The sequence below is a fragment of the Danio aesculapii genome, chromosome 1 (genome assembly GCF_903798145.1).
Source record: "Danio aesculapii chromosome 1, fDanAes4.1, whole genome shotgun sequence".
In the NCBI taxonomy this organism is placed as follows: Eukaryota; Metazoa; Chordata; class Actinopteri; order Cypriniformes; family Danionidae; genus Danio; species Danio aesculapii.
Window position 1 is genome coordinate 5,794,901 of NC_079435.1, and position 27,315 is coordinate 5,822,215.

General features: G+C 36.6%; 2 protein-coding genes across 2 annotated transcripts; one reads left to right on the top strand and one right to left on the bottom strand.

The window, feature by feature from the left end:
* Positions 1-1,087: 1,087 nt before the first annotated feature.
* On the bottom strand, positions 1,088-14,119 carry si:ch211-202h22.9 (uncharacterized protein LOC559480 homolog). Its single transcript, XM_056461735.1, has 5 exons — positions 14,015-14,119; positions 13,728-13,837; positions 9,099-9,173; positions 5,142-5,283; positions 1,088-1,423 (listed from the first exon to the last, which is right to left on the bottom strand). The coding sequence occupies exons 2-5, from the start codon at positions 13,825-13,827 to the stop codon at positions 1,315-1,317; spliced, it is 426 nt and encodes a 141-aa protein (XP_056317710.1). The 5' UTR covers positions 13,828-13,837; positions 14,015-14,119; the 3' UTR covers positions 1,088-1,314.
* A 5,373-nt stretch (positions 14,120-19,492) lies between these two features.
* Positions 19,493-27,212, top strand: tekt4 (tektin 4). The gene is made up of 6 exons (XM_056456420.1): positions 19,493-20,070; positions 22,384-22,454; positions 23,324-23,467; positions 23,970-24,192; positions 26,523-26,677; positions 26,999-27,212. The coding sequence occupies exons 1-6, from the start codon at positions 19,525-19,527 to the stop codon at positions 27,210-27,212; spliced, it is 1,353 nt and encodes a 450-aa protein (XP_056312395.1). The 5' UTR covers positions 19,493-19,524.
* The last annotated feature ends 103 nt before the right edge of the window (positions 27,213-27,315 follow it).

The following is a 27,315-nucleotide window of genomic DNA, read 5'->3' on the forward strand; positions in this document are numbered from 1 at the left end:
TTTTGTATTTAGTTTATTTCTTTGAATGTGTAATTCCACCAGTCGTCAACTAAGACTTGCTGAAATTGTTACATGATTTTTTTTCAAGTAATTGTAGTACACTTGTACACTCGGCAGCATCATAACTATCATGACTGCACAAATGAATATAAACAGTAACATCGCCATTGACAGTGTTGTAAATAACACTTTTAAACATTTTAAGTAATTACTTCCTTGCTTAAAACGGTTATCAATTGAATGTAGATAAACTTTTTAGCTTTCACTTCCCTTACAGAAAAACTGCTATTTATTTAGTGCTCAGATATTCTCCGCTTCACTTCCGATTCTACTCTGTTGACTGTTTAAAGATGGCGGCGCTACTGGACAACATGGAATGTGACATGTTAATTAATTAGGCCTTGTGTGTATTTATGAGGTAACTTCATTTTAATTTATCCATGTATTAAGTTATTACGAATATGTATGTTTACTCCATGTCGGAATCGTAAATAGGAATTTACTAGTCATAAAGTGACGTGAAGGACATGGCCGCGTCTAAATTATTATTATTAGTAGTAGATTCCATGTGTAGTACATTGTTTTCATAAATGGAAAAATGTGGTCATTAAACACAGTGGAAGGGAAAATGATTGCTGCTGTGGCTGCTAAACTTTATTAGCTAGCATAACATCATTGTTTTTTTTTGTTCAAAGCGCATATTTACATGCACAGTCATTAGAAGCATGTTTTATAAATGATGAAGTACATTTTTATTGCAGTATAACTGTAAATATGCATAGTGTAATGTGGATATTATGGAAAGCAGACTTAAATTGGCTAATCATTACTATAAATAAATCCTCTATTTGCATAATATGCTAATTATTCTCTATATTTTGATATATTCACAGTCACGTGATTGCACAATGTGAAACATTCTTATAAGATGATTTTATCTCCAACACTTTTTGACTAAATAAATTCATATTATTATTAAACTGAACATTTCTGCCCTCTAGTGTTTCTGGAAAAAATTCCTCATACCTTAGTAGTGAAATGCCTGAAGATAAGATGTAATACTGATCATTTAAAATCTCCAGGAACACAACATTGACAATGCTTTATTTCAACAGAACATTGACGAGTTTATTATAAATAACATTTGTATAAAGGATTGTTCTCCATCTGAGAGTCTCTGATTAATTAATGAAATCAATCTGTTTTACAGGACTTCACAATGCTCAACTCAATCTCCTCGGTGGAGTGTAGAAACGGATGGAGATATTGCAGTGCATTGACAGGTAAATTAATAGACTTTTGTTCAATCACTCTTCACTGAATTCGCTTGTAGATCCGAATGATGTTTCTGCAGTTGGGACAGGTGTGCTTCACATCTTTGCATGCGTCCATGCAGAAGGGGATGCAACAGCATAACCAGCATCTGAAAAACACAGCAGAAAAAACAAACTTACATCAGAAGAGAAGCATATTCAAGTATGCCTTTAGGATACTAAGAAATAAGAAAGTTTACTTTTTAATAACTTTTCTCAAATGTACTTTATGTACTTTTCTGAAATATACTTAAAATTGCACTTAAGTGTACTTGACTTATGCTCGTCAGAAATATACTTATAATTGCACTTAAGTGTACTTGACTTATGCTCGTCAGAAATATACTTATAATTGCACTTAAGTGTACTTGACTTATGCTCGTCAGAAATATACTTATAATTGCACTTAAGTGTACTTGACTTAAGCTCGTCAGAAATATACTTAAAATTGCACTTAAGTGTACTTGACTTATGCTCGTCAGAAATATACTTATAATTGCACTTAAGTGTACTTGACTTATGCTCGTCAGAAATATACTTATAATTGCACTTAAGTATACTTGACTTATGCTCGTCAGAAATATACTTATAATTGCACTTAAGTGTACCTGACTTATGCTCGTCAGAAATATACTTATAATTGCACTTAAGTGTACTTGACTTATGCTCGTCAGAAATATACTTATAATTGCACTTAAGTGTACTTGACTTATGCTCGTCAGAAATATACTTATAATTGCACTTAGGTGTACTTGACCTATGCTTGTCAGAAATATACTTAAAAAATGCACTTAAGTGTACTTGACTTATGCTCGTCAGAAATATACTTATAATTGTACTTAAGTATACTTGACTTATGCTCGTCAGAAATATACCTAAAATTGTACTTAAGTGTACTTGACTTATGCATATCAGAAATAGACTTAAAATTGCACTTAAACGTACATGACTTATGCATATCAGAAATATACCTAAAATTCTACTTAAGTGTACTTGACCTATGCTTGTCAGAAATATAATTAAAAAATGCACTTAAGTGTACTTGACTTATGCTCGTCAGAAATATACTTATAATTGTACTTAAGTATACTTGACTTATGCTCGTCAGAAATATACCTAAAATTGTACTTAAGTGTACTTGACTTATGCATATCAGAAATAGACTTAAAATTGCACTTAAACGTACATGACTTATGCATATCAGAAATAGACTTAAAATTGCACTTAAACGTACATGACTTATGCATATCAGAAATATACCTAAAATTCTACTTAAGTGTACTTGACCTATGCTTGTCAGAAATATAATTAAAAAATGCACTTAAGTGTACTTGACTTATGCTCGTCAGAAATATACTTATAATTGTACTTAAGTATACTTGACTTATGCTCGTCAGAAATATACCTAAAATTGTACTTAAGTGTACTTGACTTATGCATATCAGAAATAGACTTAAAATTGCACTTAAACGTACATGACTTATGCATATCAGAAATATACCTAAAATTGTACTTAAGTGTACTTGACCTATGCTTGTCAGAAATATACTTAAAAAATGTACTTAAGTGTACTTGACCTATGCTTGTGAGAAATATACTTAAAAAATGCACTTAAGTGTACTTGACCTATGCTTGTCAGAAATATACTTAAAAAATGCACTTAAGTGTACTTGACCTATGCTTGTGAGAAATATACTTAAAAAATGTACTTAAGTGTACTTGACCTATGCTTGTGAGAAATATACTTAAAAAATGCACTTAAGTGTACTTGACCTATGCTTGTCAGAAATATACTTCAAAAATGCACTTAAGTGTACTTGACCTATGCTTGTGAGAAATATACTTAAAAAATGTACTTAAGTGTACTTGACCTATGCTTGTGAGAAATATACTTAAAAAATGCACTTAAGTGTACTTGACCTATGCTTGTGAGAAATATACTTAAAAAATGCACTTAAGTGTACTTGACCTATGCATTTCAGAAATATACTTAAAAATTGTACTTAAGTGTACTTGAATCATGCTGCCCAAAAAGTGTTGATATATTTGGCCTGTAAGCCTACTTGTTTATAGACATACACTTAAAAGTACAATTACAAATTGTAAGTATAATTGGCTTGTATTAATTTTTTCTCTTTTCATTGAGTGGCATCTTTTTCATGTAATAATACACAGCCTTTAGGTTAAAAAATGTTTTTTTTAATATATATATATAGTTGTATATACAGTATAATACAAAAATACATATAAATAAATGTATATAACTTATTTAGTTGTGCATATATAATATTTTGATTTATGTATATAACGTATTTATCAATTTTATTCCAAATTGGATACTACAATTTGCACACTTTCTTCAAAAAATTCCTAGTGAAAAAATTTACTAAGTACACTTACAAATGAAAACACAAGAAAAAGGCATTGAAGTACTCTTAAAAGTATACAACTAGTACATAAATGTTTGAATACTTGAAGTATACTTATATAAAGTTTGAAATTACTTATGTTAAGTTTATAAAATAAACCTAAAGTGTACTTATTTTAGTAAGGAAGGCCCTAAATTGGTAGATAGATGGATAGATAGATGGATAGATAGATAGATAGATAGATAGATAGATAGATAGATAGATAGATAGAAGGATGGATGGATGGATGGATAGATAGACGGACGGATGGATGGATGGATGGACGGACGGACGGACAGATGGATAGATGGATAGATGGATAGACAGACAGATAGATAGATAGATAGATAGATAGATAGATAGATAGATAGATAGATAGATAGATAGATAGAAGGATGGATGGATGGATGGATAGATAGACGGACGGATGGATGGATGGATGGATGGACGGACGGACGGACAGATGGATAGATGGATAGATGGATAGACAGACAGATAGATAGATAGATAGATAGATAGATAGATAGATAGATAGATAGATAGATAGATAGATAGATAGATAGATAGATAGATAGATAGACGGATGGACGGACGGATGGATGGACGGATAGATGGATAGACGGATAGATAGATAGATAGATGGATGGATGGATGGATGGATGGATGGATGGATGGATGGATGGATGGATGGATGGATGGATGGATGGATGGATGGATGGACGGACGGACGGACGGACGGATGGATGGATGGATGGACGGACGGACAGATGGATAGATGGATAGACAGACAGATAGATAGATAGATAGATAGATAGATAGATAGATAGATAGATAGATAGATAGATAGATAGATAGATAGATAGATAGATAGATAGATAGATAGATAGATAGATAGATAGATAGATAGATAGATAGATAGATAGATAGACGGATAGACGGACGGACGGATGGACGGACGGATGGATGGACGGATAGATGGATAGACGGATAGATAGATAGATAGATAGATAGATAGATAGATAGATAGATAGATAGATAGATAGATAGATAGATAGATAGATAAATCGACGGACGGACGGACGGACGGACAGACAGACAGATATGTAGATGGATGGATGGATGGATGGATAGATAGAGCTATATAAATGCCTGTGTGTCAGCATAATGGCTTGATGAAGACCTTGTAGGTTGAAATGTTGTCCAATTAAATTTGTCTTTTGAGAGCTAAGTTGCAGTGTGTTGATTTTCTAAAACTTTTTCGACTGTGTTTGGCTTCGAGCAGCTGCCTTTATAATTTCCCTAGATATGCGCACACTGATGTTTTTCTTAAGCTTAGATTTAAACAAAGAGAGAGATGATATTGGTAGTGAATTGACAGTGGTAAGCTTGATGATAGATCTAATGCTGGTAAAACACTCACACGAAGAGCGCAAGGGTTCCACAGATCAACCAGGCCAGCAAACCGCTGACGTGTTCAGTCTCTGTGATCACTTCAGTCAGGCAGTGAGGACAGGTAATGCGGCCCGGCACGTCCATGAGGCTCGTCAGCGGCATCTGTTGAACTGCAAATGCATATGTTAAATGCCGGAAATATAGAGATAGATTGTATTTTTTTATAATCACTTCTTAATAAAAACAGTCTGCAGAAACACTTTGATTGACAATCTCCCTTTTTAGGTGGAAAGCCCCGCACACTAGCCCATCTCTCCCTCTCCCTAGCATAGACAGCCCTGAGTGAGAAGCAGCCATCCCCCATTAGAGTTTTCAGAGGGATAACATTAGTCCTGTTTTGAATCTGCCACTATGCTGACACACAGGCATTTGTAGCTCCACCCTCTTCTGAAAAGAGCACAATCTCATTAGAATTTAAAGCGACAGTCATCAAAACCGCACAATTAGGATCAAAGCCTAAAAGGGTCAGTTTCAGAGTTATAAATAATAATTTGTGTGGTATTTTGAGCTAAAACTTTACACACACTTTTGAGACACCACAGAGTTATTTTACATCTTATAAAAAGGGCATAATAGGTCCTCTTTAATATATGTTAAACTGTTATCTATTCCTGTAAGCAGATTTTTTTGCATTAATATACTCCTGTTTTCAGTGTCACATGATCTTTCATAAATCATAATAATATGACGATCAAGAAACGCTATTATTATTATTATTATCAATGTTAAAAATGTTTGCACTTCTTAATTGTATCAATATAAAATCTTTACTCTCACTTGTGTTAAATTTTATGCAACCTTGCTCTTGCTGAAAACAACTATATACACATAACCATACAGTATTTAAGTTAGATTCAGTAAAAGACAAATAACAAGTGTTTTCATTTGATGTGATTGAAAATTATGATTATTTTTGTTGTCTAAAAATTAATATTAATGTCTAATGTCTTTTTTGTTATTCTATGCAAATACAAAATGCCCACAAGGGGGCCTCAGCGAGCTCTGTGGGGGGTTGCGTCATATTTAAAAAAAGTTTAGCAGTGAGCAATTAAGAGAACGATCATCTTGCCTTAGTTTATTTCATCCCCTGGCTGACAAAAAATAGACAATTTTGTAATTTGTCCTCCACAGAAAAAGTCTCTGATTCGCCTTCAGCAGCGAATAGTAAGCTAATGACCCAACCATACTGGACCCAGGTGAGGAAGCTCCAAACATTTCAGATCACAGCACTAGCAAAACTGGAAACACAAAATGCAGGAAATACTAAGATAGTTACCTGAACTATGGTTTTATTCTATTTTCTTGAACCAAAAAGTCCCTGACCCAGCCACAGTGCATTATCTGCGACAAAGCTCTTGTTAATGAATGCATGAGGCTGTCCAAATTAATAAGACATTTGCAGATGACTCCCCAATACCGCAAGGTGCACCCAACACAAATGGCCTACTGATATTTGGCTTTACATTAGGCGATTATTTCTGCATAAGCATATCTAGATAAAGTAATAAACACACCGTTTGTTTGAAAACACTCTTTTTTTTGTTATACCTACTGCAAATTTATATGAGCGATAATATTATTAAATGTAGAGGGGGGCCTTACAATATTTTTCAGGAGAAAAGGGGGTCTCAGACAAAAAAAGGTTGGGAACCACTGCTTTAAATGATAAGATTTATATTTTAAATTGGGAAGAAATATGATTAGTAGTTAAAAATAATGCAAATTTTATAATAAAATACAAAGACAAATACAATAAATAATACAAATATTACATTTTACTTAAACTCATAACTATAAGTTGTAAATCCAAACAAACTGAGAACTGTCAAGGTCTCTCTTATGTCTCTATTTACCATAGATGTATGTGTTATCCAATTAATTTTGATGACATAATGGAAACCTATAGATATCACAGCCATGAGTGCTTCAGTGTTTTAAAAAAGGTCAGGACAGGTCTAAAACTGGTCTTTGCTCAGGGCGTTCACAAACACTTGGCTCAAACTGAATGAAAAACCATTGTGTAAATTGAGGTTGCTTTGAAAGAACTTCACAATGGATTGAAAGTATTTGTGTCAACTTGGAAAAGGAACAAAATACGCACATAAACCCTTGAGTAATTGATATGTAAACATGATTATAAGATTCAAGAATATGATCATGAGTTATGCTGACACTGTAAAACCTTTGGAAGACAGCGTAATGATGATGAGTAAATGTTATCAGTTTTATTTAGTGCCCAAGTTCTTCAGAATGACACATAAGCACTTTAAACCCTTGATGACTTGATATTGTAAGTATGCCATGCTATCTGACACATGTGTTATGTAATGGATTTTTATTGCGGTGTATAAAGGACTCTTATTATTAGCTGAAAGTAAGATTAGCCGACATGTTTTGCTTTCAAAAACATGCAAGGTTCAAGAAAAAAATTTATTGATGTTTAAAACTAAAGAGTGTTTACAGGCATCTAGCTTTTAAACATAAAGCTTGCAGAAAGAAAACAGCTTTAGCTTCAGTAGTTGTATTCTTGTAATAAGATCAATAATACAAAACTAGCCTAGAGCTCTGTCTGCTGTTTAAAACTAGCCTAGAGCGCCATCTGCTGTTCAAAACTAGCCTAGAGCACCATCTGCTGTTAAAAACTAGCCTAGAGCTCTGTCTGCTGTTCAAAACTAGCCTAGAGCTCTGTCTGCTGTTCAAAACTAGCCTAGAGCTCCGTCTGCTGTTCAAAACTAGCCTAGAGCTCCGTCTGCTGTTCAAAACAAGCCTAGAGCACCATCTGCTGTTCAAAACAAGCCTAGAGCACCATCTGCTGTTCAAAACAAGCCTAGAGCACCATCTGCTGTTCAAAACTAGCCTAGAGCACCATCTGCTGTTTAAAACTAGCCTAGAGTGCCATCTGCTGTTCAAAACCAGCCTAGAGCACCATTTGCTGTTAAAAACTAGCCTAGAGCTCCGTCTGCTGTTCAAAACTAGCCTAGAGCACCATCTGCTGTTCAAAACTAGCCTAGAGCACCGTCTGCTGTTCAAAACTAGCCTAGAGTGCCATCTGCTGTTCAAAACCAGCCTAGAGCACCATTTGCTGTTAAAAACTCATCTAGAGCTCCGTCTGCTGTTCAAAACTAGCCTAGAGCACCGTCTGCTGTTCAAAACTAGCCTAGAGCTCCGTCTGCTGTTCAAAACTAGCCTAGAGCACCATTTGCTGTTTAAAACTAGCCTAGAGCACCATCTGCTGTTTAAAACCAGCCTAGAGCACCATCTACTGTTCAAAACTAGCCTAGAGCACCGCTTGCTGTTCAAAACTAGCCTAGAGCTCCGTCTGCTGTTCAAAACTAGCCTAAAGCTCCGTCTGCTGTTCAAAACTAGCCTAGAGTGCCATCTGCTGTTCAAAACTAGCCTAGAGCACCGTCTGCTGTTCAAAACTAGCCTAGAGCTCCGTCTGCTGTTCAAAACTAGCCTAAAGCTCCGTCTGCTGTTCAAAACTAGCCTAGAGTGCCATCTGCTGTTCAAATCTAGCCTAGAGCGCCGTCTGCTGTTCAAAACTAGCCTAGAGCACCATGTGCTGTTCAAAACTAGCTTAGAGCTCCGTCTGCTGTTCAAAGCTAGCATAGAGTGCCGTCCGCTGTTCAAAACTAGCCTAGAGCTACGTCTGCTGTTAAAAACTAGCCTAGAGCACCATCTGCTGTTCAAAACTAGCCTAGAGCTCCGTCTACTGTTCAAAACTAGCCTAGAGTGATGTCTGCTGTTAACAGCAAAGCTCAAAATCGACTCAGAAGAGAATTGCAATGCATATTGAGAATGTTGTATTCAGTGCAGAATCCCTTTCTCGATTGATTTTTCACAACAGCTCTATTAGTTGTCCTCGTCCTTGACATGCTAGTGTTCTAAAATGGATGAAAGCTTGAAAAATGAAGTTTGGGCTCACCTGCAGGGATTGGCATGGGCTGGCTGGCGTATGGGGGTCCATATGGAGGTGGTTGATAAGGGGCCGCTTGAGGACCTGCAAAAGAGTAAAAACACACTGAAATCAAAATTCGAACCTCATTTACATTTATTTATATAAAGTTACATATAAAATGGTATGCTGTTTAAAAGGCAGAGCAACTGAACTATTGTTATTTGGTGGAAATATTACTCTAAATCAGGGGTCACCAATCACGGTCCTGGAGGGCCGGTGTCCCTGCAGGGTTTAGCTCCAACTTGCCTCAACACACCTGCTTGATTGTTTCAAGAATACCTAGTAAGACCTTGATTAGCTCATTCAGGTGTGTTTGATTAGGGTTAGAGCTAAAATCTGCAGGACACCGGCCCTCCAGGAACAAGTTTGTTGACCCCTGCTCTAAATATTTAATCATCAGACATGTAATATTGGTTAATCTCTTGAGAAGAAAGGATACCAGGTTCACTTTTAATTATCTTATATGACTACAACAGTAAGCATGTTTTTTTTTAAGATAACAATTTAAACATGATTCTAAAGTAGTGATTCTTAGTATGGGGCGACACGGTGGCTCAGTGGTTAGCACTGTCACCTCACAGCAACACGTGATGCATTGGTACTTTTACTCCACTACTTTCCTTCAACCTGCAGTCACTACTTTATTATTTTTTTGTCTATGTTGATTAGAAGAATCAGTCCTGGGATCTTTACACGCATTGACCCAGAGACTGTCGTATGTAAAAAAAAATTACGAATGTTTACTGTATGAAGATCGAAATGTCCTTCATTGCCCAGCAGGCTCAAGACGTCAACATGACGTCAGATTGACGTTGTACCCTAATGTCGTGGGGACATGCATTTTGTTTGGAAATGAAAATTGGGTTGATGTCAGAACTCAACATCAGGCCTATGTCAATATCCAACGTCCAACCTAAAATTAACCAAATATCAATGTCTAATGATGTTACAGCTTGACGTTGTGTGGATGTTACCACTATGACGTCTATCAGACGTTGGATTTCAGTTGCCATACCGACGAATAGATGTCAGTATTTGACGTCAATATGACAGTATTTAAGATGTTGGTTTGACGTTGGATTTTGGTCCATTCCAACACAACCTAAAATCAACCAAATATCAACATCATTTAATGTTGTTATAGGACATCAAAATAACATTGTCCTTAGACACTGGCTAGACATTGAATTTTGGTGACCTGTGTTGTGAATTTCTCTAGTCTGGCTCACGGCACCAAACTGTTGTGAAATTCTAAGAAGAGCCCAAAAAACCCAAGGAGAACTTTCGGTTGTCTTCAAAGCAGAATCCTTCAATAAGAACTCAGCGTGGCTGTGGCGTCATCGAGAGAAAACTCTCAACTGTTCAGCAAGCACTAGTTTTTTATACATTCTAAAACAAAGCATGCAAATGAAGTGTTGTTGTCGGCAGGATAAACTGCCTTTTCAGGCCTGATCTCATCAGCATGTAAGCCTGCAAAGTGGATGAAACCTGCCCAGCTACTGACCACATAAAAGGGGTTTCTTAGAACTGAAAGTTTCACCCTAAGACAAAGGCAGAAAACAGTGTGCAAAATTATGTTCTGGAGACCCGTCCCGTCTGACCAGTTGACCGAAAAGAGAAAACAATAGACATAGCCATGCTGTGAAACTGACAATTTGCATTACTTTGGAGACAGTCAGGGCTCAGAAAAACCAAGACATTTTAGGGTCTGTCGCACCAGTTATATATAAATAGATAATATAAATTTATATTCCCACACCTGACATCACGACCTAAATCGAACCTAATGTCTTATGATGTTGTGTGCCTACTGGGCAATAAATAAATGCACTACAGAATGTTACGTTTACACACATCCACAAATTACATGTAACTGCATCAGCTTTCTACAGTATAATACTCACTACTCCTGAGTACTTTTGAAAGGTCTACTTTTTACACATACTTTGAGTAATATTTACAACAGGTACTTTTACTCTGCTTGCACTACATTTTTAGGCAAGTAATGGTACTTTTACTTGAGTATAATTTTTCAGTCCTCTTTCCACCACTGCTAAATTGGCTGTGCATGGGTGTGAATGAGTGTCTATGGGTGTTTCCCAGTACTGGGTTGCAGCTGGAAAGGCATCCGCTGTGTAAAGCATATGCTGGATAAGTTGGCGGTTCATTCCACTGTGGCGACCACTGATTAATAAATGGACTAAGCCGAAGGAAAATTAATGAATGAATGATTCTTAGTATACTGCCCACTTTAGTAAAACAGTAACACTCCTTTGTTAGAGTTTCATACTGTACATGTTTTATTAGTTATTTCAAAGTCATAATGTGCAGGCTGAGGTTCAAAGGTCTGTGTTTGCATTACTGTGAATACACATATGGCATCGTTTTATTTGTTTTGCACTTATGACTTCCTGCTAACCATCAAACTGACCGTATTGTCAGTGATTTCAACACTGTACAACAAAGAACCCGTACACTCTTATTCTTACTCGACACTGTGATGAAACTCAAGTTCAGGACCTGAATTCCCAAAACATCTAAACTTAAGGAGAAAATCTTAAAGATAAGGTTCATGTCAGTCCTAAATTTGAGATTCCAAAATGTTTGCTCTTCGTGTGTTTCATAAAGTGTTTCAGCGCTAATACTAGCTTCTAAATCAGTGGAAAGTTGTAAAGAGACTCTTAGATCACTATGAATAAATCACAAACTGTCCTAAATTGGCTACTGCTGGCAATTTGCCTTGGAAATAAACCATTTTGACCACAATGAGCTTTTAATAAGTGATCGCCTTATTTGTGGAGATTCCTATACGGTAAAAATAAGTATATTTTTAAGTTTAAAATATCAATCGATAAAAACTATACTTGTGCAGTTATATAAATATAGGCAAGTCCAAAATGATTTATACCCCTCGCAAATTCTGACGTAAAGTTACTTTTATTCAACCAGCAAGTTTGTTTTTGACCGGAAATGACACTGACTTCTCCCAAAAGATAATCAGACGATGTACAAAAGGCTTCATTATCAAAATTTACCAGGGGGTATGAATAAATTCGGGCTTGACTATTGATTTGCTTAATTATTTTTAAAGAAAATACATTAACTTGTAACATTAGAAGAATATCTTTATTTAATGTCCATAAAATGACCAATCTTTTTTGAATATTGCGACATAAAAAGGCTGTATCAATACAGTATCTCCAACCGGGACTCCTTTCTATTGGCTAATCACTGAGTGCATAGATAATGACATCATCCGATGTGGTCAACCTCGCCCTCATGCTCATCCAGCCTGATCTCACGAGAAAACGTAAGTATTTTCCGTTTTGACAGTTTAGTGGCTAATTCGTACGAATACGTACGAGTTCAGTCGTACGAAATTGTATGATTTTAAAAAGGAGGCGTGGCACCTAACCCCAACCCTAAACCCAATCGTCATTGGAGGATGAGCAAATCGTACTATATTGTATTGAATTAGCCACTAAATCAAAAAGTTACGAATTGCCGTGAGATTGTGTTGGCTCATCTTAAAATCCGTGTGATCCGGATGTCATTGAGACTTTTATTTCAGTATGTTGGGCGACACGGTGGCTCAGTAGTTAGCACTGTCACCTCACAGCAAGAAGGTCGCTGGTTCGAATCCTGGCTGGGTCAGTTGGCATTTCTGTGTAGACTGTGCATGTTTCCTCGGGGTGCCCCGGTTTCCCCCACAGTCCAAACACATGCGCTATATGGGAATTGAATTAACTAAATTGGCCGTGGTCTATAAGTGTGTGTGTGAATGAGTGTGTATGGATGTTTGCTAGTACTGGGTTGCAGCTGGAAGGGCATATGTTGTGTAAAACATATGCTGGAATACTTGGCGGTTCATTCTGCTGTGGTGATCCCTGATGAATAAAGGGACTAAGCCGAAGGAAAGTGAATGAATTTCAGTATGTTAATATACTTTCCTCTTAATCATTGACCAGGGGAGGGGCTTTCTTTAGCGCCTCATTCTCTCATAGCAAACTAACGGTAATAGGGCGTGGCTAAGAATATTGCATCTGAAGCGTCAAACTAGTGTGATCTCACGAGAAAACGTAACTATTGTACGTTTTGTCAGTTACGTGGCTAGTTTGTACGAATTTGTGTGAGTTCAGTCGTACGAAATTGTATGATTTTAAAAAGGGGGTGTGGCACCCAACCCCACCCCTAAACCCAAACGTCATTGGAGGGTAAGAAAATCGTACCAATTGTATATATGTGATCATACAAAATCATACGAATTAGCCATTAAATCAAAAAGTTCCGAATTGCCGTGAGATCGTATTGGTCAAACTGGTGTCAACAGAAGTATCGCCACTCCAAACGCAGAAGCAGGTGCTCAGATTGTGATTATAGATTACCTAAACAATATTTTTTTCTGTGGATTAACTGGCATTAATTAAACAATAACAATGTGCGCTAGCAAAAGAAACATTGTACATTTGGATTCCATGCAGACTTTAAAAACTATTTTTATTTCTTAGTAAATGTTTGACACTGAAATTTCTGAGCTAAAGACACTCTTAGTGGTTCACATAAAATATTTTGTGTCTGACTTGTTAGTCATCTGACCTGCTGGAGGTGGATACGGTGCCGGCTGTACAGGGTAGTTCATCTGCGTCTCATCCATCTGAGGAGAAGAGTAAGGCGGAGGTCTGTAGTCCTTCTCCATTATTAAAGATCTGTCAATACATGAAGAGCTGGATAAAAACATCTTTCTAATATCAATTTCTATCTATAAACTACTGTATATATTGTTATGATGATTATAACTGATGAATGCAAAGCTCAATAATATACTCCTTTATGGATCTGACATGCAGCCAATAAGCATTCGTTTATTCATAAATGTAACGTACCTGTGTGAGTGCTCCTTTCTGCTGCTTCTCTTTCGAGATCGACTGGCAGAAATGGCAGGATTATGAGGGCGAAACAGAGGCGTGGTCCATCCTCATAAAATGACAGGACATGAAACAGTGAGTGTGTAGGCAGGGTTATCTTCGGCTGGAGCAATTACACTATAAAAGCTTCCATTTTCCATGACAGTAAAGGAGAGGTTTGATATTTTTCCACACATGCTGGTGATGCTATGCTATAAAAATGACCAGTTTTTGTAACACAATGTTGAGTCAAATAGGGACAAAGCCAGATGGTGGGTCAAAAGGGTCATTTAAATTTAACTAAAAAATGAAGCATTATTTGTTGGATTAATATTTGACTCAACATATTTGACTCAAAATTGGGTTAAAACAACCCATCATTTATTAGAATGTAGTGTACAGTCAACATTAAACAATCATTCCTAATTTCATTTATTTTCCTTCGGCTTAGTTTCTTATTTATTAGGGGTCGCCACAGCGGAATGAACCGCCAAAACACTAATTAATGTTTTTATTAATTTTCATTTAAATGCTCATTCATTCCCAAATGCTCATTTCAGATTTACTAATACATCACTCAAGTTCATTAAAAAATTAATACTTCATTAAATGTATTGTTCATTGAGAGCTAATCAACCCAGGCTCATTCTGAAAACGTACCCCTATATGCATTTCTGGATCGCGCCAAATACGTCCCAGGAGCTACATTTTTTTGCAGTTTTTGTTTTCGTGAATCGACCAGAGGCTGCTGTTTTTAAGATCTCAATTTCTCTCGCGAGTGGCATTCATGCCTGCAGTCCTCGCGTAAAATCAACTAGTGGCCGCTTTCGACTGACTGACTGACTGGCTGACCAACTGACCGATAACCCCACTCACCCCTTCCCTAAACCTAACCGATAGTGTTTTGAAAACGCAATCCAGAAAAAGAAATGCCCTCACGGCAGCCTGATTTTCGTCCCATTTTCAGATGTAACCACATTCTCAGCCTTTAACTTAGTTTTTATTTTTTGGCTTTTGTTTTTGTCGTTCCTGCTTGCTAAAACTGTTCTTTTCTGGACTCAAACCTCGTCGTCATAGTCAACTCCGCTCTGCCTCTCAAGTTCAGTGACGTACACGGCGAGCCATTGGGAAAACTGGTAACAGTGGAAAAACAGTCCATTCGGAGGTAAGCGGTCAGCTAGTAAGTGCGATAAGGAATGGGGTCATACCGCCCCCTAGCGTTTGTTTTAAACACAAAATGCAGCTATACATAACTCTGGCTACATAATTCACGATCTCCAGAAATGTACATAGGGCTGCAGATACATCGGTATGATACATAAATGTACATAGGGCTTTCAGAATGAGCCTATGTTGGAGCTAATGGATCATAAAAAATTATGGATTGTTTTAACCCAAATTTAGGGAAATATGGACAAACCCAACCACTGGGTTAAAAAATGTCATTTATTTTAACTGAAAAAATGTCAATTAAAATGACACTTTTTAACTTTTTGTATATATTCGACCCAACGTTGCTTTTTTTTTTTTAAAGAAAGGAGCCTACATATAAAGTAATCCACTGTGTCTTTGTAGTTATTTATGACATTTATAAGCTATTTCTGAGATAGAAGTGTAAATATATGAAATAAATTATAATAATTAATATATAAATAATTTTTCATGCCTGTAATAAAAGAAAATCTTCATTTAAAAAAAGACATTTTTTAGTACATTAATGTATTTAACTAAAACCATTTTTAAAAAGAGACACTTTTTGCCTGTTTCCACTGAGTGGTACACTACAGATCTGTTTGATATGCTTTTGGCCTGTTTCCACTGAGTAGTGTGATACGGTATGGTTCGGTTTGGTGCGCTTTTGGCTGCTTACACTGAGTTGTACAGTACAGTTCAGTTTGGTACGCATTTGCCCGTTTCCACTGAGTGGTATGGTACGGTACGGTACAATTCGGTTTGGTACGCTTTTAGCCTGTTTCCACTGAGTGGTATGGTACAGTACGGTTCGGTACGCTTTTGGCTCATTTCCAGAGTGGTACAGTAGGGTTCGGTTCGGAATGGTTTTGCCCGTTTCCACTGTGTGGTATGGTACAGTACGGTTTGGTACGTTTTTGGCTCATTTCCACTGAATGGTACAGTTCAGTTTGGAATGCTTTTGCCCATTTCCACTGAGTGGTATGGTACATTATGTTCCTGTATGCTTTTGGCCCATTTCCACAAAGTGGGACAGTATGGTTCGGTTTGGTGGACGCTTTTGGCCCGTTTCCACTGAGTAGTACAATAAGGTACAGTTTGGTTTGGTATGCTTTTGGCTGCGTACACTGAGTGTTATGGTACTGTTCAGTTTGGTACGCTTTTGCCCATTTCCACTTAGTGGTATGGTACAGTACGTTCCTTTTGGCCCATTTCCACTGAGTGGTACAGTAGGGTTCGGTTTGGTATGCTTTTGCCCATTTCCACTTAGTGGTATGGTATCGTTCCTGTATGCTTTCGGCCCATTTCCACTCTACAGTATGGTTCGGTTTGGTATGCTTTTGGCCTGTTTCCACTAGGTAGGACAATAAGATACGGTTCGGTTTGGTATGCTTTTGGCTGCTTACACTGAGTGGTATGGTACAGTTCAATTGGTACGCTTTTGCCCATTTCCACTGAGTGGTAAAGTACGGTTCGGTTTGGTATGCTTTTGGCCTGATTCCACTAAGTAGTACAGTTCGGTTTGGTACGCTTTTAGCCCGTTTCCAATGAGTGGTACACTACAGTTCAGTTTGGTATGCTTTTGGCCCATTTTCACTGAGTGGTATGGTACGGTACAGTACGGTTCAGTTTGTATTGTACCACTCAGTGGAAATGGCCCAAAAGTGTACCGAACCATACCGTACCATACCATACAACACAGTGGAAAAGGGCCAAAAGCATACCAAACTGAACAGTCTTAGAAAGATCCCCTATCAGTACTGTTAGTATCTGTATGTTCTTTATAATAATGCTTGTTTATTACAAAAGTCTTTATTTGTAAACGATGTATTGAATATGTATTTCAGTGTTGTCATGAATATAGTCAATGCTGCTGATATGGCACTGAAACATAAGTAAATAAATATTTTGCTCTGCGGGTTTATACTCATTGCTCATAAAACCTTAATAGGATGGTGAGCCCGGGGAGAAAGTGTCCATTAACCCAGTGAATCAGACGAGTGCTGCTCAAATCTATTTTCAATCCTGTTTGAGTCCAACATTTCCTGGAATCAGTCAGTCATTAACCTAGATGAAGCAGCATTAAGCCAATTAAAAGACCACAGAAAGAGGAAGTGTAAGCTGTAGAAGTGGCAGATCCTGAGTAAACAATCAATCTTTTCCTGCCCAAACTGCATTTAAAAAAAGATATCATGTATTTTGCAATTCTATGTTTATTTTCAATTGATGCTTCATGCTTTGAAACCATAACCTCTCATCAATATACTCTCAATTTAAATATGGTTTTATTGTAAAAATGTGATGTTCTGGTGGATTGATGCCATTTGTGTATCCAGTTTTACTACAAATATGGTTAAACTTTTGTTAGTTTTGTAAAATGAGGGTTTATTTGATTCTTTATCACAATTTAACCATATTTAATGTGTATCAGGGTTAATTATTGTAAGAGATCTCTGTCTTTAAGAATATTTAGACGTCCATAAACCCATAAAACATAGGTCTCAATCTCAATTCCTGGAGGGCCACAGCTCTGTACAGTTCTGCTTCAACCCTAATCAAACACAGCTGATCTAGTAGTGTCTATTAAGCTGTGGTCACACTGGGATTTTCCTCCCATAGACTTCCATTCATACACATGGAGCAATCGCTCGCTTTTTTAAATGTCTAATCATCTTGTTTAATCCCGCCCCTTTTCACAGCACCGCATGACAGAATTTCGCACACACAAAGCCCAGCTATAGTCTGAACACCTTGATTAGTTGGATCAGCTGTGTTTGATTAGGGTTGGAGCAAAACTGTGCAGAGCTGCGGCTGAAGTGCATGTAGTGTAAATAAGGAGATATTTTGAAGAATGTTGGAAATCGGTAGTCATATTATTTCTTTTCACTAATATGGAACTTGTTTCTAACATTCTTCAAGATGTCCTTTATTGCTGAAAAGAGAAAAGAAACTCATAAATGCTTGGAATCATTTGATGTTGGGGTATTATGTAATTTTCTTATCCCTCCCAGCAAACACTTGCCTTTGCGTCCCAACTTGGTAAATTTTTGGGAACCAAACAAGAACCCTATAGGAATCTTTTCTGTTGGTTATTTTTGGTAACCAAAATAACCTTCGCAGTATGTTCCCTGCTGGTTATGTTCAATGATGGTTATTTTCGAACCTTCCCAAAACATTCTCTGCAGGTTATTTTTAAGTTATTTAAACCAAGATCTATCCTTTCCAATGTTCCATGCTGGTGTTAATTGGCTTTTTTCATAACCTTGACAGAACCTTCTCAGAATGTTCCCTGTTTCTGTTATTTTTTAAAACCAAGAGAACCTTCCCTGTCATTTTTATATTTTCACAACCTACAGCAGAGATGCCCAAACTAGGGTCCACGGGCTAAAGTTGGCCCATGATAACCTTTGATTTGGCCCGCCATCCCATCTGAGAAGAGAGAGAGAATGATGGCGAGGTAGAGATTGCCTCTTTAAATTTGATGTAATCTTTTATTTGTGTGTTTTATTGTTAAGCTACAATTTTTTTTACTGACATTAAATGTTTTAATTTAAATGCTGTAATTTAAAATGTAAATACTGTGAGCCTGCTGATAGAGGACAATGCAGAGACTTTGATGAGCAAATCTATTAAAAGGCAGATTCTGCTTGACTAGTGTATTCAGCATTGATCTCCACTGTGTTATAAATGTGATTGTTTACATTTTTATTGCAATAAGTTATCATTTAAAAGTCATTCTGCATTAGTTAATATGATTCAAAGCAATGTTTTCTATTTATTTTGAAATATTATGAAATAAAATAATTTGGTCATAAGAAAAAGTTTGGGCACCTCTGACACAGAGAGAACCTTCCCAGAATGCTCCCTGTAGGTTATTTTACTTAGACAAGCTGTGTTTATATATATATATATATATGCTTGTTTATATATATATAATGCTGTTATTTTATGATTTATTTTCTGTTTCTGGGCTTTGAATCTGTAATAAATTTTAATGAGAATAATGGACTATTTTATTCCATCGCAACAATAATGTAATTTATGACATATTATATTATATTATATTATATTATATTATATTATATAACTGTGTTGCTTAGATCGAGTTAATCTGAATAAAGTTTATAAAATAATCCAGAAATAACGTTGAAAATGTGTAACGTAAAACTCCCGCGTTCAACAAACTCCATGGTAACCGTATCCAGGCGACGAAAAACAAACTTACCGTTCGTCGTCTCTTCGACTGTTGTAAGTAAAACGCTTTATATACAGGCGCTCAAATACTTTTACTAGAAATAATGTCTTCACAGATTCTAGTGTCACGGCCTCATTATGACACACGGGTCGTGGCGCAGAATGGCTCACAGCCACCAGTGGAAAACCCGGAGATCGCCGTTAAACAGAATGTATACTCGGGAACATCCACCGGTTTGACCACCGCGGGTTACCGGAGCGCCAAATACACCCCCGACGAGTGGTTCAACAATAACACCGCTCTGTTAAACCGGGCCGCCGCCGAGCGAAACCAGGCGGAAAACATCTGCCATGAGTCCCGAGCGCTGAAAGCGGAGACCGACGCGGCTACTTTACGCACGCAGACCGAGGGCACCACACACCTGGGCGCCCGGCTGCAAGATATCCACCTCTGGAGGTCCGAGCTGGAGCGACTCATCGAGCGGCTCAGTGCAGAAACAGACCTGCAGATCAGCTCCAGGCGGCGGTTGGAAAAAGCGCTGGACGCCACGGAGATTCCCTTCGCCATCGCCACCGATAACCTGACCTGCCGGGAGAGACGCTTCGGTCCCGACCTGGTGGAGGACCCGGTGGAGGAGGAACTTCTGAAGGTACACAGACAGCTAATTAAAATATAATGCATAACCGTATTTAAACCCAGAATTTACCATTCATTTCATCATTCATTCATCAAATGAGGTGATCGAGCATTTGCAGTTGCTGGTCCTAAACTCTGGAACACTTTCAATTCACATTATATCTTCTTCCTCCATTTCTGTGTTTAAGCCAGTTTTAAAGACCTATTTTCTCTCGCTTTTAATACTCCTGATCACTGTTTTATAGCTTTTCTTTGTCAAATGTTTCTATTATATTCTGCTTTCTTTTCTGTCTTTAATATTCAACTTTGGTTGTTTTAAAATGTGCTTTATAAATAAATAATGTATTGTATTTTAGCTTATTCGTTAAAGGGATAGTTTAGCCAAAACTAAAAATTCTGTCCTCATTTACTCACCTTTCACTTCACAAGCCTGTTTGAGTTTCTTTCTTATGTTCAACACAAAAGAAGATATTTTGAAAAATGCTGAAAACACATATTCAAATGTTTTGTGTTCAACTGAAACTCAAAGATTTGCGGCCCACTTGAGCAATAGTAAATAATAATAATGAATAAAACTTTATTTTAGGTGAACTCTCCCTTTAATACATAATCAATATATAAATGCATTTAATAGAAAAGCACAATCCCACATGAAAAAAATACTATAGTAATTCCAGCATGATCTCATGAAAATAGTTTAAGTTTTGTCAGCTTAGTGGCTAATTCGTACGAATGGACCCTTTTCACATGTCTGGGTTTCTCAGTAGCGGAAGTCATCAAAGTTGGGTAAACATAGCGCAGTGAATGGGAGAGTACAATAAATCTTTTTTTACAATCCAATTTGCTGATATAATAAAAGAAACACTCGATGTGTTATCGAGACATTCAGAAAAAGGAAAACAATTGTGTGAGACTGATAACGGCAAGCAGAAGTGAGAACTACGTGAAATTTACTGTCGTGCGCTATAGATTCTGCATTACAAACACCTCGCACGAGTGGTAATTGTTTTTTGTCATTTGATGCAAAGATAGCGTAATACATACGTAAATACATATAAGCGTACATATGTTTAAAAAATATATATAAACATTAAAAAACTTTTAAGGATTTAAGTTTATGATGATCGTTAAACACGTCATTAAAAAAGTCTTGCGAAAAGGGTCCATTCGTACAAGTTCAGTCGTACGGAAATGTACGACTTTAAAAAGGAGGCGTGGCGCCTAACCCCACCCCTAAACCCAACTGTCACTTAGTGATGAGCAAACTGATCGAAATAGATCGTACAAATTCATAGGAATTAGCCACAAAACGTTACGAATTGTCGTGAGATTGCGTTGATAATAGTTGTAGTTAATGGTAGTTAATGCTTTACTTTTTTAGTGTATTATTTATTCATTCATTTTCTTTTTAGCTTAGTCCCTTTATTAATCTGTGGTCACCACAGCGGAATGAACCGCCAACTTATCCAGCATTTGTTTTATGTAGCGAATGCCCTTCCAGCTGCAACCCATCACTTGGAAACACATACACACTTATTTACACACACATACACTACGGACAATTTAGCCTACCCAATTCACCTCTACCACATGTCTTTGGACTGTGGGAGAAACCGGACCACCCTGAAGAAACCCACGCGAACGCAGGAAGAACATGCAAACTCCACACAGAAACGCCAACTGACCCAGCCAAGGCTCGAACCAGCGACCTTCTTGCAGTGAGGCGATAGCACTACCGCCTTTAGTGTATTATATATACACACTCATTCACACACACACACACACACACACACACACACACACACACACACACACACACACACACACACACACACACACACACACACACACACACACACACACACACTGCGGCCAATTTAGTTCATCAATTCACCTGTAGTGCATGTGTTTGGGGTAACTTGTTTATATAGTTGTTGTGTTACCAAAGCAAGTATAGAGTCACCACAGCAGATTAATTCGAGTACTTTACTATAGAATGGTTTGAAAACACGAATATTTAGCTAAAATAAAAGTTCTTCATTGGCATCTTTGTTTGCATGGGAAAAAGTTGACATTGCTGGAATCTTACCATTGCACAAAAGGGTTTTTATAGTAGTAATTGATGTTTGAAGAACTATTTACTCTTTAAAATATCTTTTCTCTAAGATTTTTAAGCAGCGATGCAAAACTTTTATTGATTCTGAAATAAACCTTTCACCTTCATTAAGACATCTTCATTAATGAATAAGGAATTATAGTAATAGTTGTAACAAGTAACCTATTAATCAACCTATTATTCAAACATTTGTCAATTGATTTCCAACAGGAGGTGGAGCTGATCAGAAGCATCCAGACCCTGCTGAAAAAAACTCTGGACCAAACCGTCAACCAGATCAGGCTAGTCATCCACATTATGCATTTGTTTTTGTTTTTGTTTTTATTTCTGGACAGATTCTATAATCGGTAAGTATCATAATAAAGTGGATAGTTCACCGATATAATACTTAGTCAAATGGTTCTAAATCGTTTTTATGAATTTCTTTCTTCTATTGAACACAAAAGAAGATATTTTGAAGAATGTTAGAAACAAGCAGCTACTGACTTTCATAGTGGGAACAAAAATACTATGGAAGTCAATGGTTTCTGTGTTTTTGAACATTCTTCAAAGTATCTTCCTTTGTGTTCAACAACAACAAAAAAGAATCTCAATGAGTAAATGATTAATTTTTCATTTTTGGGTGAACTATCCCTTTAATATATTCATATATCTCATATAGCAGTATTTATAGCAACAGTATATCAGGAACATTTTGCCATAATTTAAGACAAGTTGACCTTTTTTGTATTTTCACTGGAATGAAATGTCATGTCCCGCAAGACCACAGTGCTACAAAAACATAATCTGAAATATGAACACAACACTGGACGTAAGAGCTATTTTAAGCCTATACATAACTAACATACCGGAGCGGTAATCTAACTAAACTAACTGTACATATACTATAAATAAATACTGTACCTAACTATACACATAACCTAAGACAGACTATGCAAGTTTAGATAAGACAGAACCATATTGTGCAAGATGTTGTTCAAAAGAAGTATTTAAGATTGAAGAAGACTAGTAATGCAACATGATTGTGTGGTACATTCATATGTAAACATTGTTTTCTCTATTAAATCCTTTTAAAACGGAGATTAAGTAAAGTGTCCGGTGCATATGGAGAGAAAAAGTAAAGTCATACAGCTGTCTGTGTGTCCACCAGGCTGAACCGGGAGGTGAAACACACTCTTGAGTTGGACTGGTCTGATAAACAGCAGGCATACAGTTTGGATGACCTCTGTGGACGATTCAGCAACAGGAGCACCGACACACAGCGGCATCCAAGTTCAGCAGTGCTTCAGGATCAGTGTGTACCAGAGATCAGCCAGACACCAATTATACTTTCATTTCATGCACACCTCTCACAATACAATGTGTTTTCAGTTTACACTGTTAGAAATATCTGTTAAAGTCTGCTTGAAATGAAAATTTACAGTGGTGATTTTGCTAGCTCACATTGTTATTCTTAAGGTGAATAATTAATTTGTGCAAGTTAATTAATTTGTGCAAGTTAATTTGTGATCTTCAATCAAAGCCTGACCATTTGCTTCTGCATTTGTAGTGTCAGTCTTGGGTTTTTAGGATTATAAACTCAAGACATCCACAGCAACATTATCTTCATCCAATAGCAACTTCAGTCACACACTATCCTGTGTAAATAGTAAAAAAAATCCCTTATGTCCCTCTGAAAAGAAAACCCATGTACCATCCGAATAGGTCTCAAGACTTACTTTTTGCAGTACTGCGTCTTTGACGATGAACAGTTATTATAGTCCCAGTATGGAGCTCTCGAATGTGTTTCTCTGCAGAGTGTGTGATGAGGAGGTCTGGCGTAAGTTCACTGTGGATAACCTGCGGCTGGCGGAGAGAGAGGAGATGGCGAGTCAGGCCCTGAGGCGCCTGACTGAGCGGGTCCTGCAGGAGACCACGGAGGACCTGCGGGCGCAGTGTGACGCTGTAGATCGAGCCTTCACTCAGCGCTGCGTGGAGATGAGCCAGGCCAAAACACAGCTGGAGCTGCATCTGGCACAGGTAACACACACACACACACACACAAACACAAAATTCAATACATGTACACTAAATATCATATTCCACTGTAAAGTATGCTGGGTTCCACACAACGTTTTGTGTTGGCACAACATTAAGAAATTAAGTTAGCTTATAAGTTTTTACATATTTAAGTGGATTGAACATAAAACAATTAAGTTGTCCCCAATAAACCTCAATAATTGTGTTGTTTCAGCTCATTTTAAATAAGTAGCTTGAACAAACAGCAAACGCAATTTTTTGAGTGCATAGCATTCATATTTCATACAAACAATCATACTTGTGTCCAGTTTGCTGAATTATTAGAACAGAATGCATGCCTGAGGTGGTGATGCATCCAAAACATAAAGCTGTCTGGGCAGTAAACCTTTGGTATGCATTATTTTCTAATAATTCAATGTACTGGACTCAATTATTCCAATTATACTATGATTACCACAGCTAAAACATGTTGTATTTCAGACATTTGTTAGGTTTTGTCCTCAATCTGTTCCTGTGTGTAGGCCTAGTTTCTTACACATCTCATCTAAAGCCTTCTGTTGTGTTTTAATGTGATTTTTGACTCAAATAACTGAAATCATTCAGCGTAGTGATATGGAGCTGTAATACTATCAAAACCTGCCGGAACTACTTTAGCTGTGCGTTTATCTGAAATATAAATGCGCCTTAGAATGTTCAACAGCCAATCAGAATCAAGCATTCAACAGTGCTGTAGTATAATGAAGTTTGAAGGTGCACTAAGCAAATTTTGCCAAATGATGTTGATATTTGAAAGCACCGAAACAAACACTCATTACCCAATAGGACCTCACTCATTTTTTATATCTCTGCTGTCATTACTAGACACGAACCTAAACACACAATTTGTGAATTCAAAAGTAAATCATAAATATTTTTGCTAAATGAACTGGATTTGCATATTTTTAAATCGTGTTTTAAATTTACAAATTGAATTTGTGCATTTTTAAATCGTGTTTTGAATTTACGAATTGGATTTGTGTATTTTTAATCATGTTTTGAATTTACGAATTGGATTTGTGTAATTTTGAATCGTGTTTTGAATTTATGAATTGGATTTGTGTATTTTTGAATTGTGTTTTGAATTTATGAATTGGATTAGTGTATTTTTAATCATGTTTTGAATTAACCAATTGGATTAGTGTATTTTTAATCATGTTTTGAATTAACCAATTGGATTAGTGTATTTTTAATCATGTTTTGAATTTACGAATTGGATTAGTGTATTTTTGAATCGTGTTTTGAATTTATGAATTGGATTAGTGTATTTTTGAATCGTGTTTTGAATTTACGAATTGGATTTGTGTATTTTTGAATCGTGTTTTGAATTTACGAATTGGATTTGTGTATTTTTGAATCGTGTTTTGAATTTACGAATTGGATTTGTGTATTTTTAATCATGTTTTGAATTTACGAATTGGATTTGTGTAATTTTGAATCGTGTTTTGAATTTATGAATTGGATTTGTGTATTTTTGAATCGTTTTTTGAATTTACGAATTGGATTTGTGTATTTTCGAATCGTGTTTTGAATTAACCAATTGGATTAGTGTATTTTTAATCATGTTTTGAATTAACCAATTAGATTAGTGTATTTTTAATCATGTTTTGAATTTACGAATTAGATTTGTGTATTTTTGAATCGTGTTTTGAATTTACGAATTGGATTTGTGTATTTTTAATCATGTTTTGAATTTACGAATTGGATTTGTGTAATTTTGAATCGTGTTTTGAATTTATGAATTGAATTAGTGTATTTTTGAATCGTTTTTTGAATTTACGAATTGGATTTGTGTATTTTTGAATCGTGTTTTGAATTTACGAATTGGATTTGTGCATTTTTGAATCGTGTTTTGAATTTACGAATTGGATTTGTGTATTTTTAATCATGTTTTGAATTTACGAATTGGATTTGTAATTTTGAATCGTGTTTTGAATTTATGAATTGAATTAGTGTATTTTTGAATCGTTTTTTGAATTTACGAATTGGATTTGTGTATTTTTAATCACGTTTTGAATTTACGAATTGGATTTGTGTATTTTTAATCACGTTTTGAATTTACGAATTGGATTTGTGTATTTTTGAATCGTGTTTTGAATTTACGAATTGGATTTGTGTATTTGTGAATCGTGTTTTGAATTTACAAATTGGATTTTTATAAATGTGAATTGTGTTGTAGATGTATGAATTTCATTTTGTTAATGTATTATTTTTGAGACTGATCTGGCTCCATACAACATTACTTTGTGTAACTTTATTACTTTGTGTAACTTTATCTTGTGCGTGTGCTTTAGATTCTGGAACAGATCGGGGCTCAGGAGAGAAATATCTCACACCTACAGGAGGCGGTGCATGATAAAGAAGCTCCGCTCAGAGTGGCTCAATCTAGACTGCATTACCGGACCCTCAGACCCAACATGGAGCAGTGCAGAGACCAGCCACAGCTCAGGTAAAAGAAAACAAACACACACATGCTAACTTTTGCGATTTATGAGGACTCTATATAGGTGTAATATATTTTATACTGTAAAAAATGCAGTTTATATAACCTTAACCCATCCCCTAACCAAACCTTCAAAGGAAACAAAGAAAAATAATAAAAAAAAACATTATGCATGATTATAAATTATGAGGAAACAAGGCATATCCTCATAAACGACCTCAACATTGTCATACCCTTGCCATTAAACTAATTTGTGTTCTCATAAACCACATAAACAAGCGCACTCACACACACACACACATATTAAAACTCACCTATTGTGTGTAGTCTGTTAGGTGAGGCATCCAAGCTCAGCAATACAGTGTCAACTCTACAGCAGCAGCTTTATGAAGCACAGAAGTCTCTGTCTGACCTGGAGGAGAGCAGACTGAACCTGGAGAAAGACATCGCCTGCAAAACAAACTCCCTTCTTATTGACCGAGAGAAGTGCATGACGCACCGCACAAGATACCCTACCGTCACGGTGCTGTCTGGGTACTGAAACACCGGACCCATCATTTCCAGTGGGCTGCAGTATGTGTGCATTTTCACAGTGATTATATTGACCTTATTCTTATTCGCTTGTTTTAGAACCTTCAAATCAG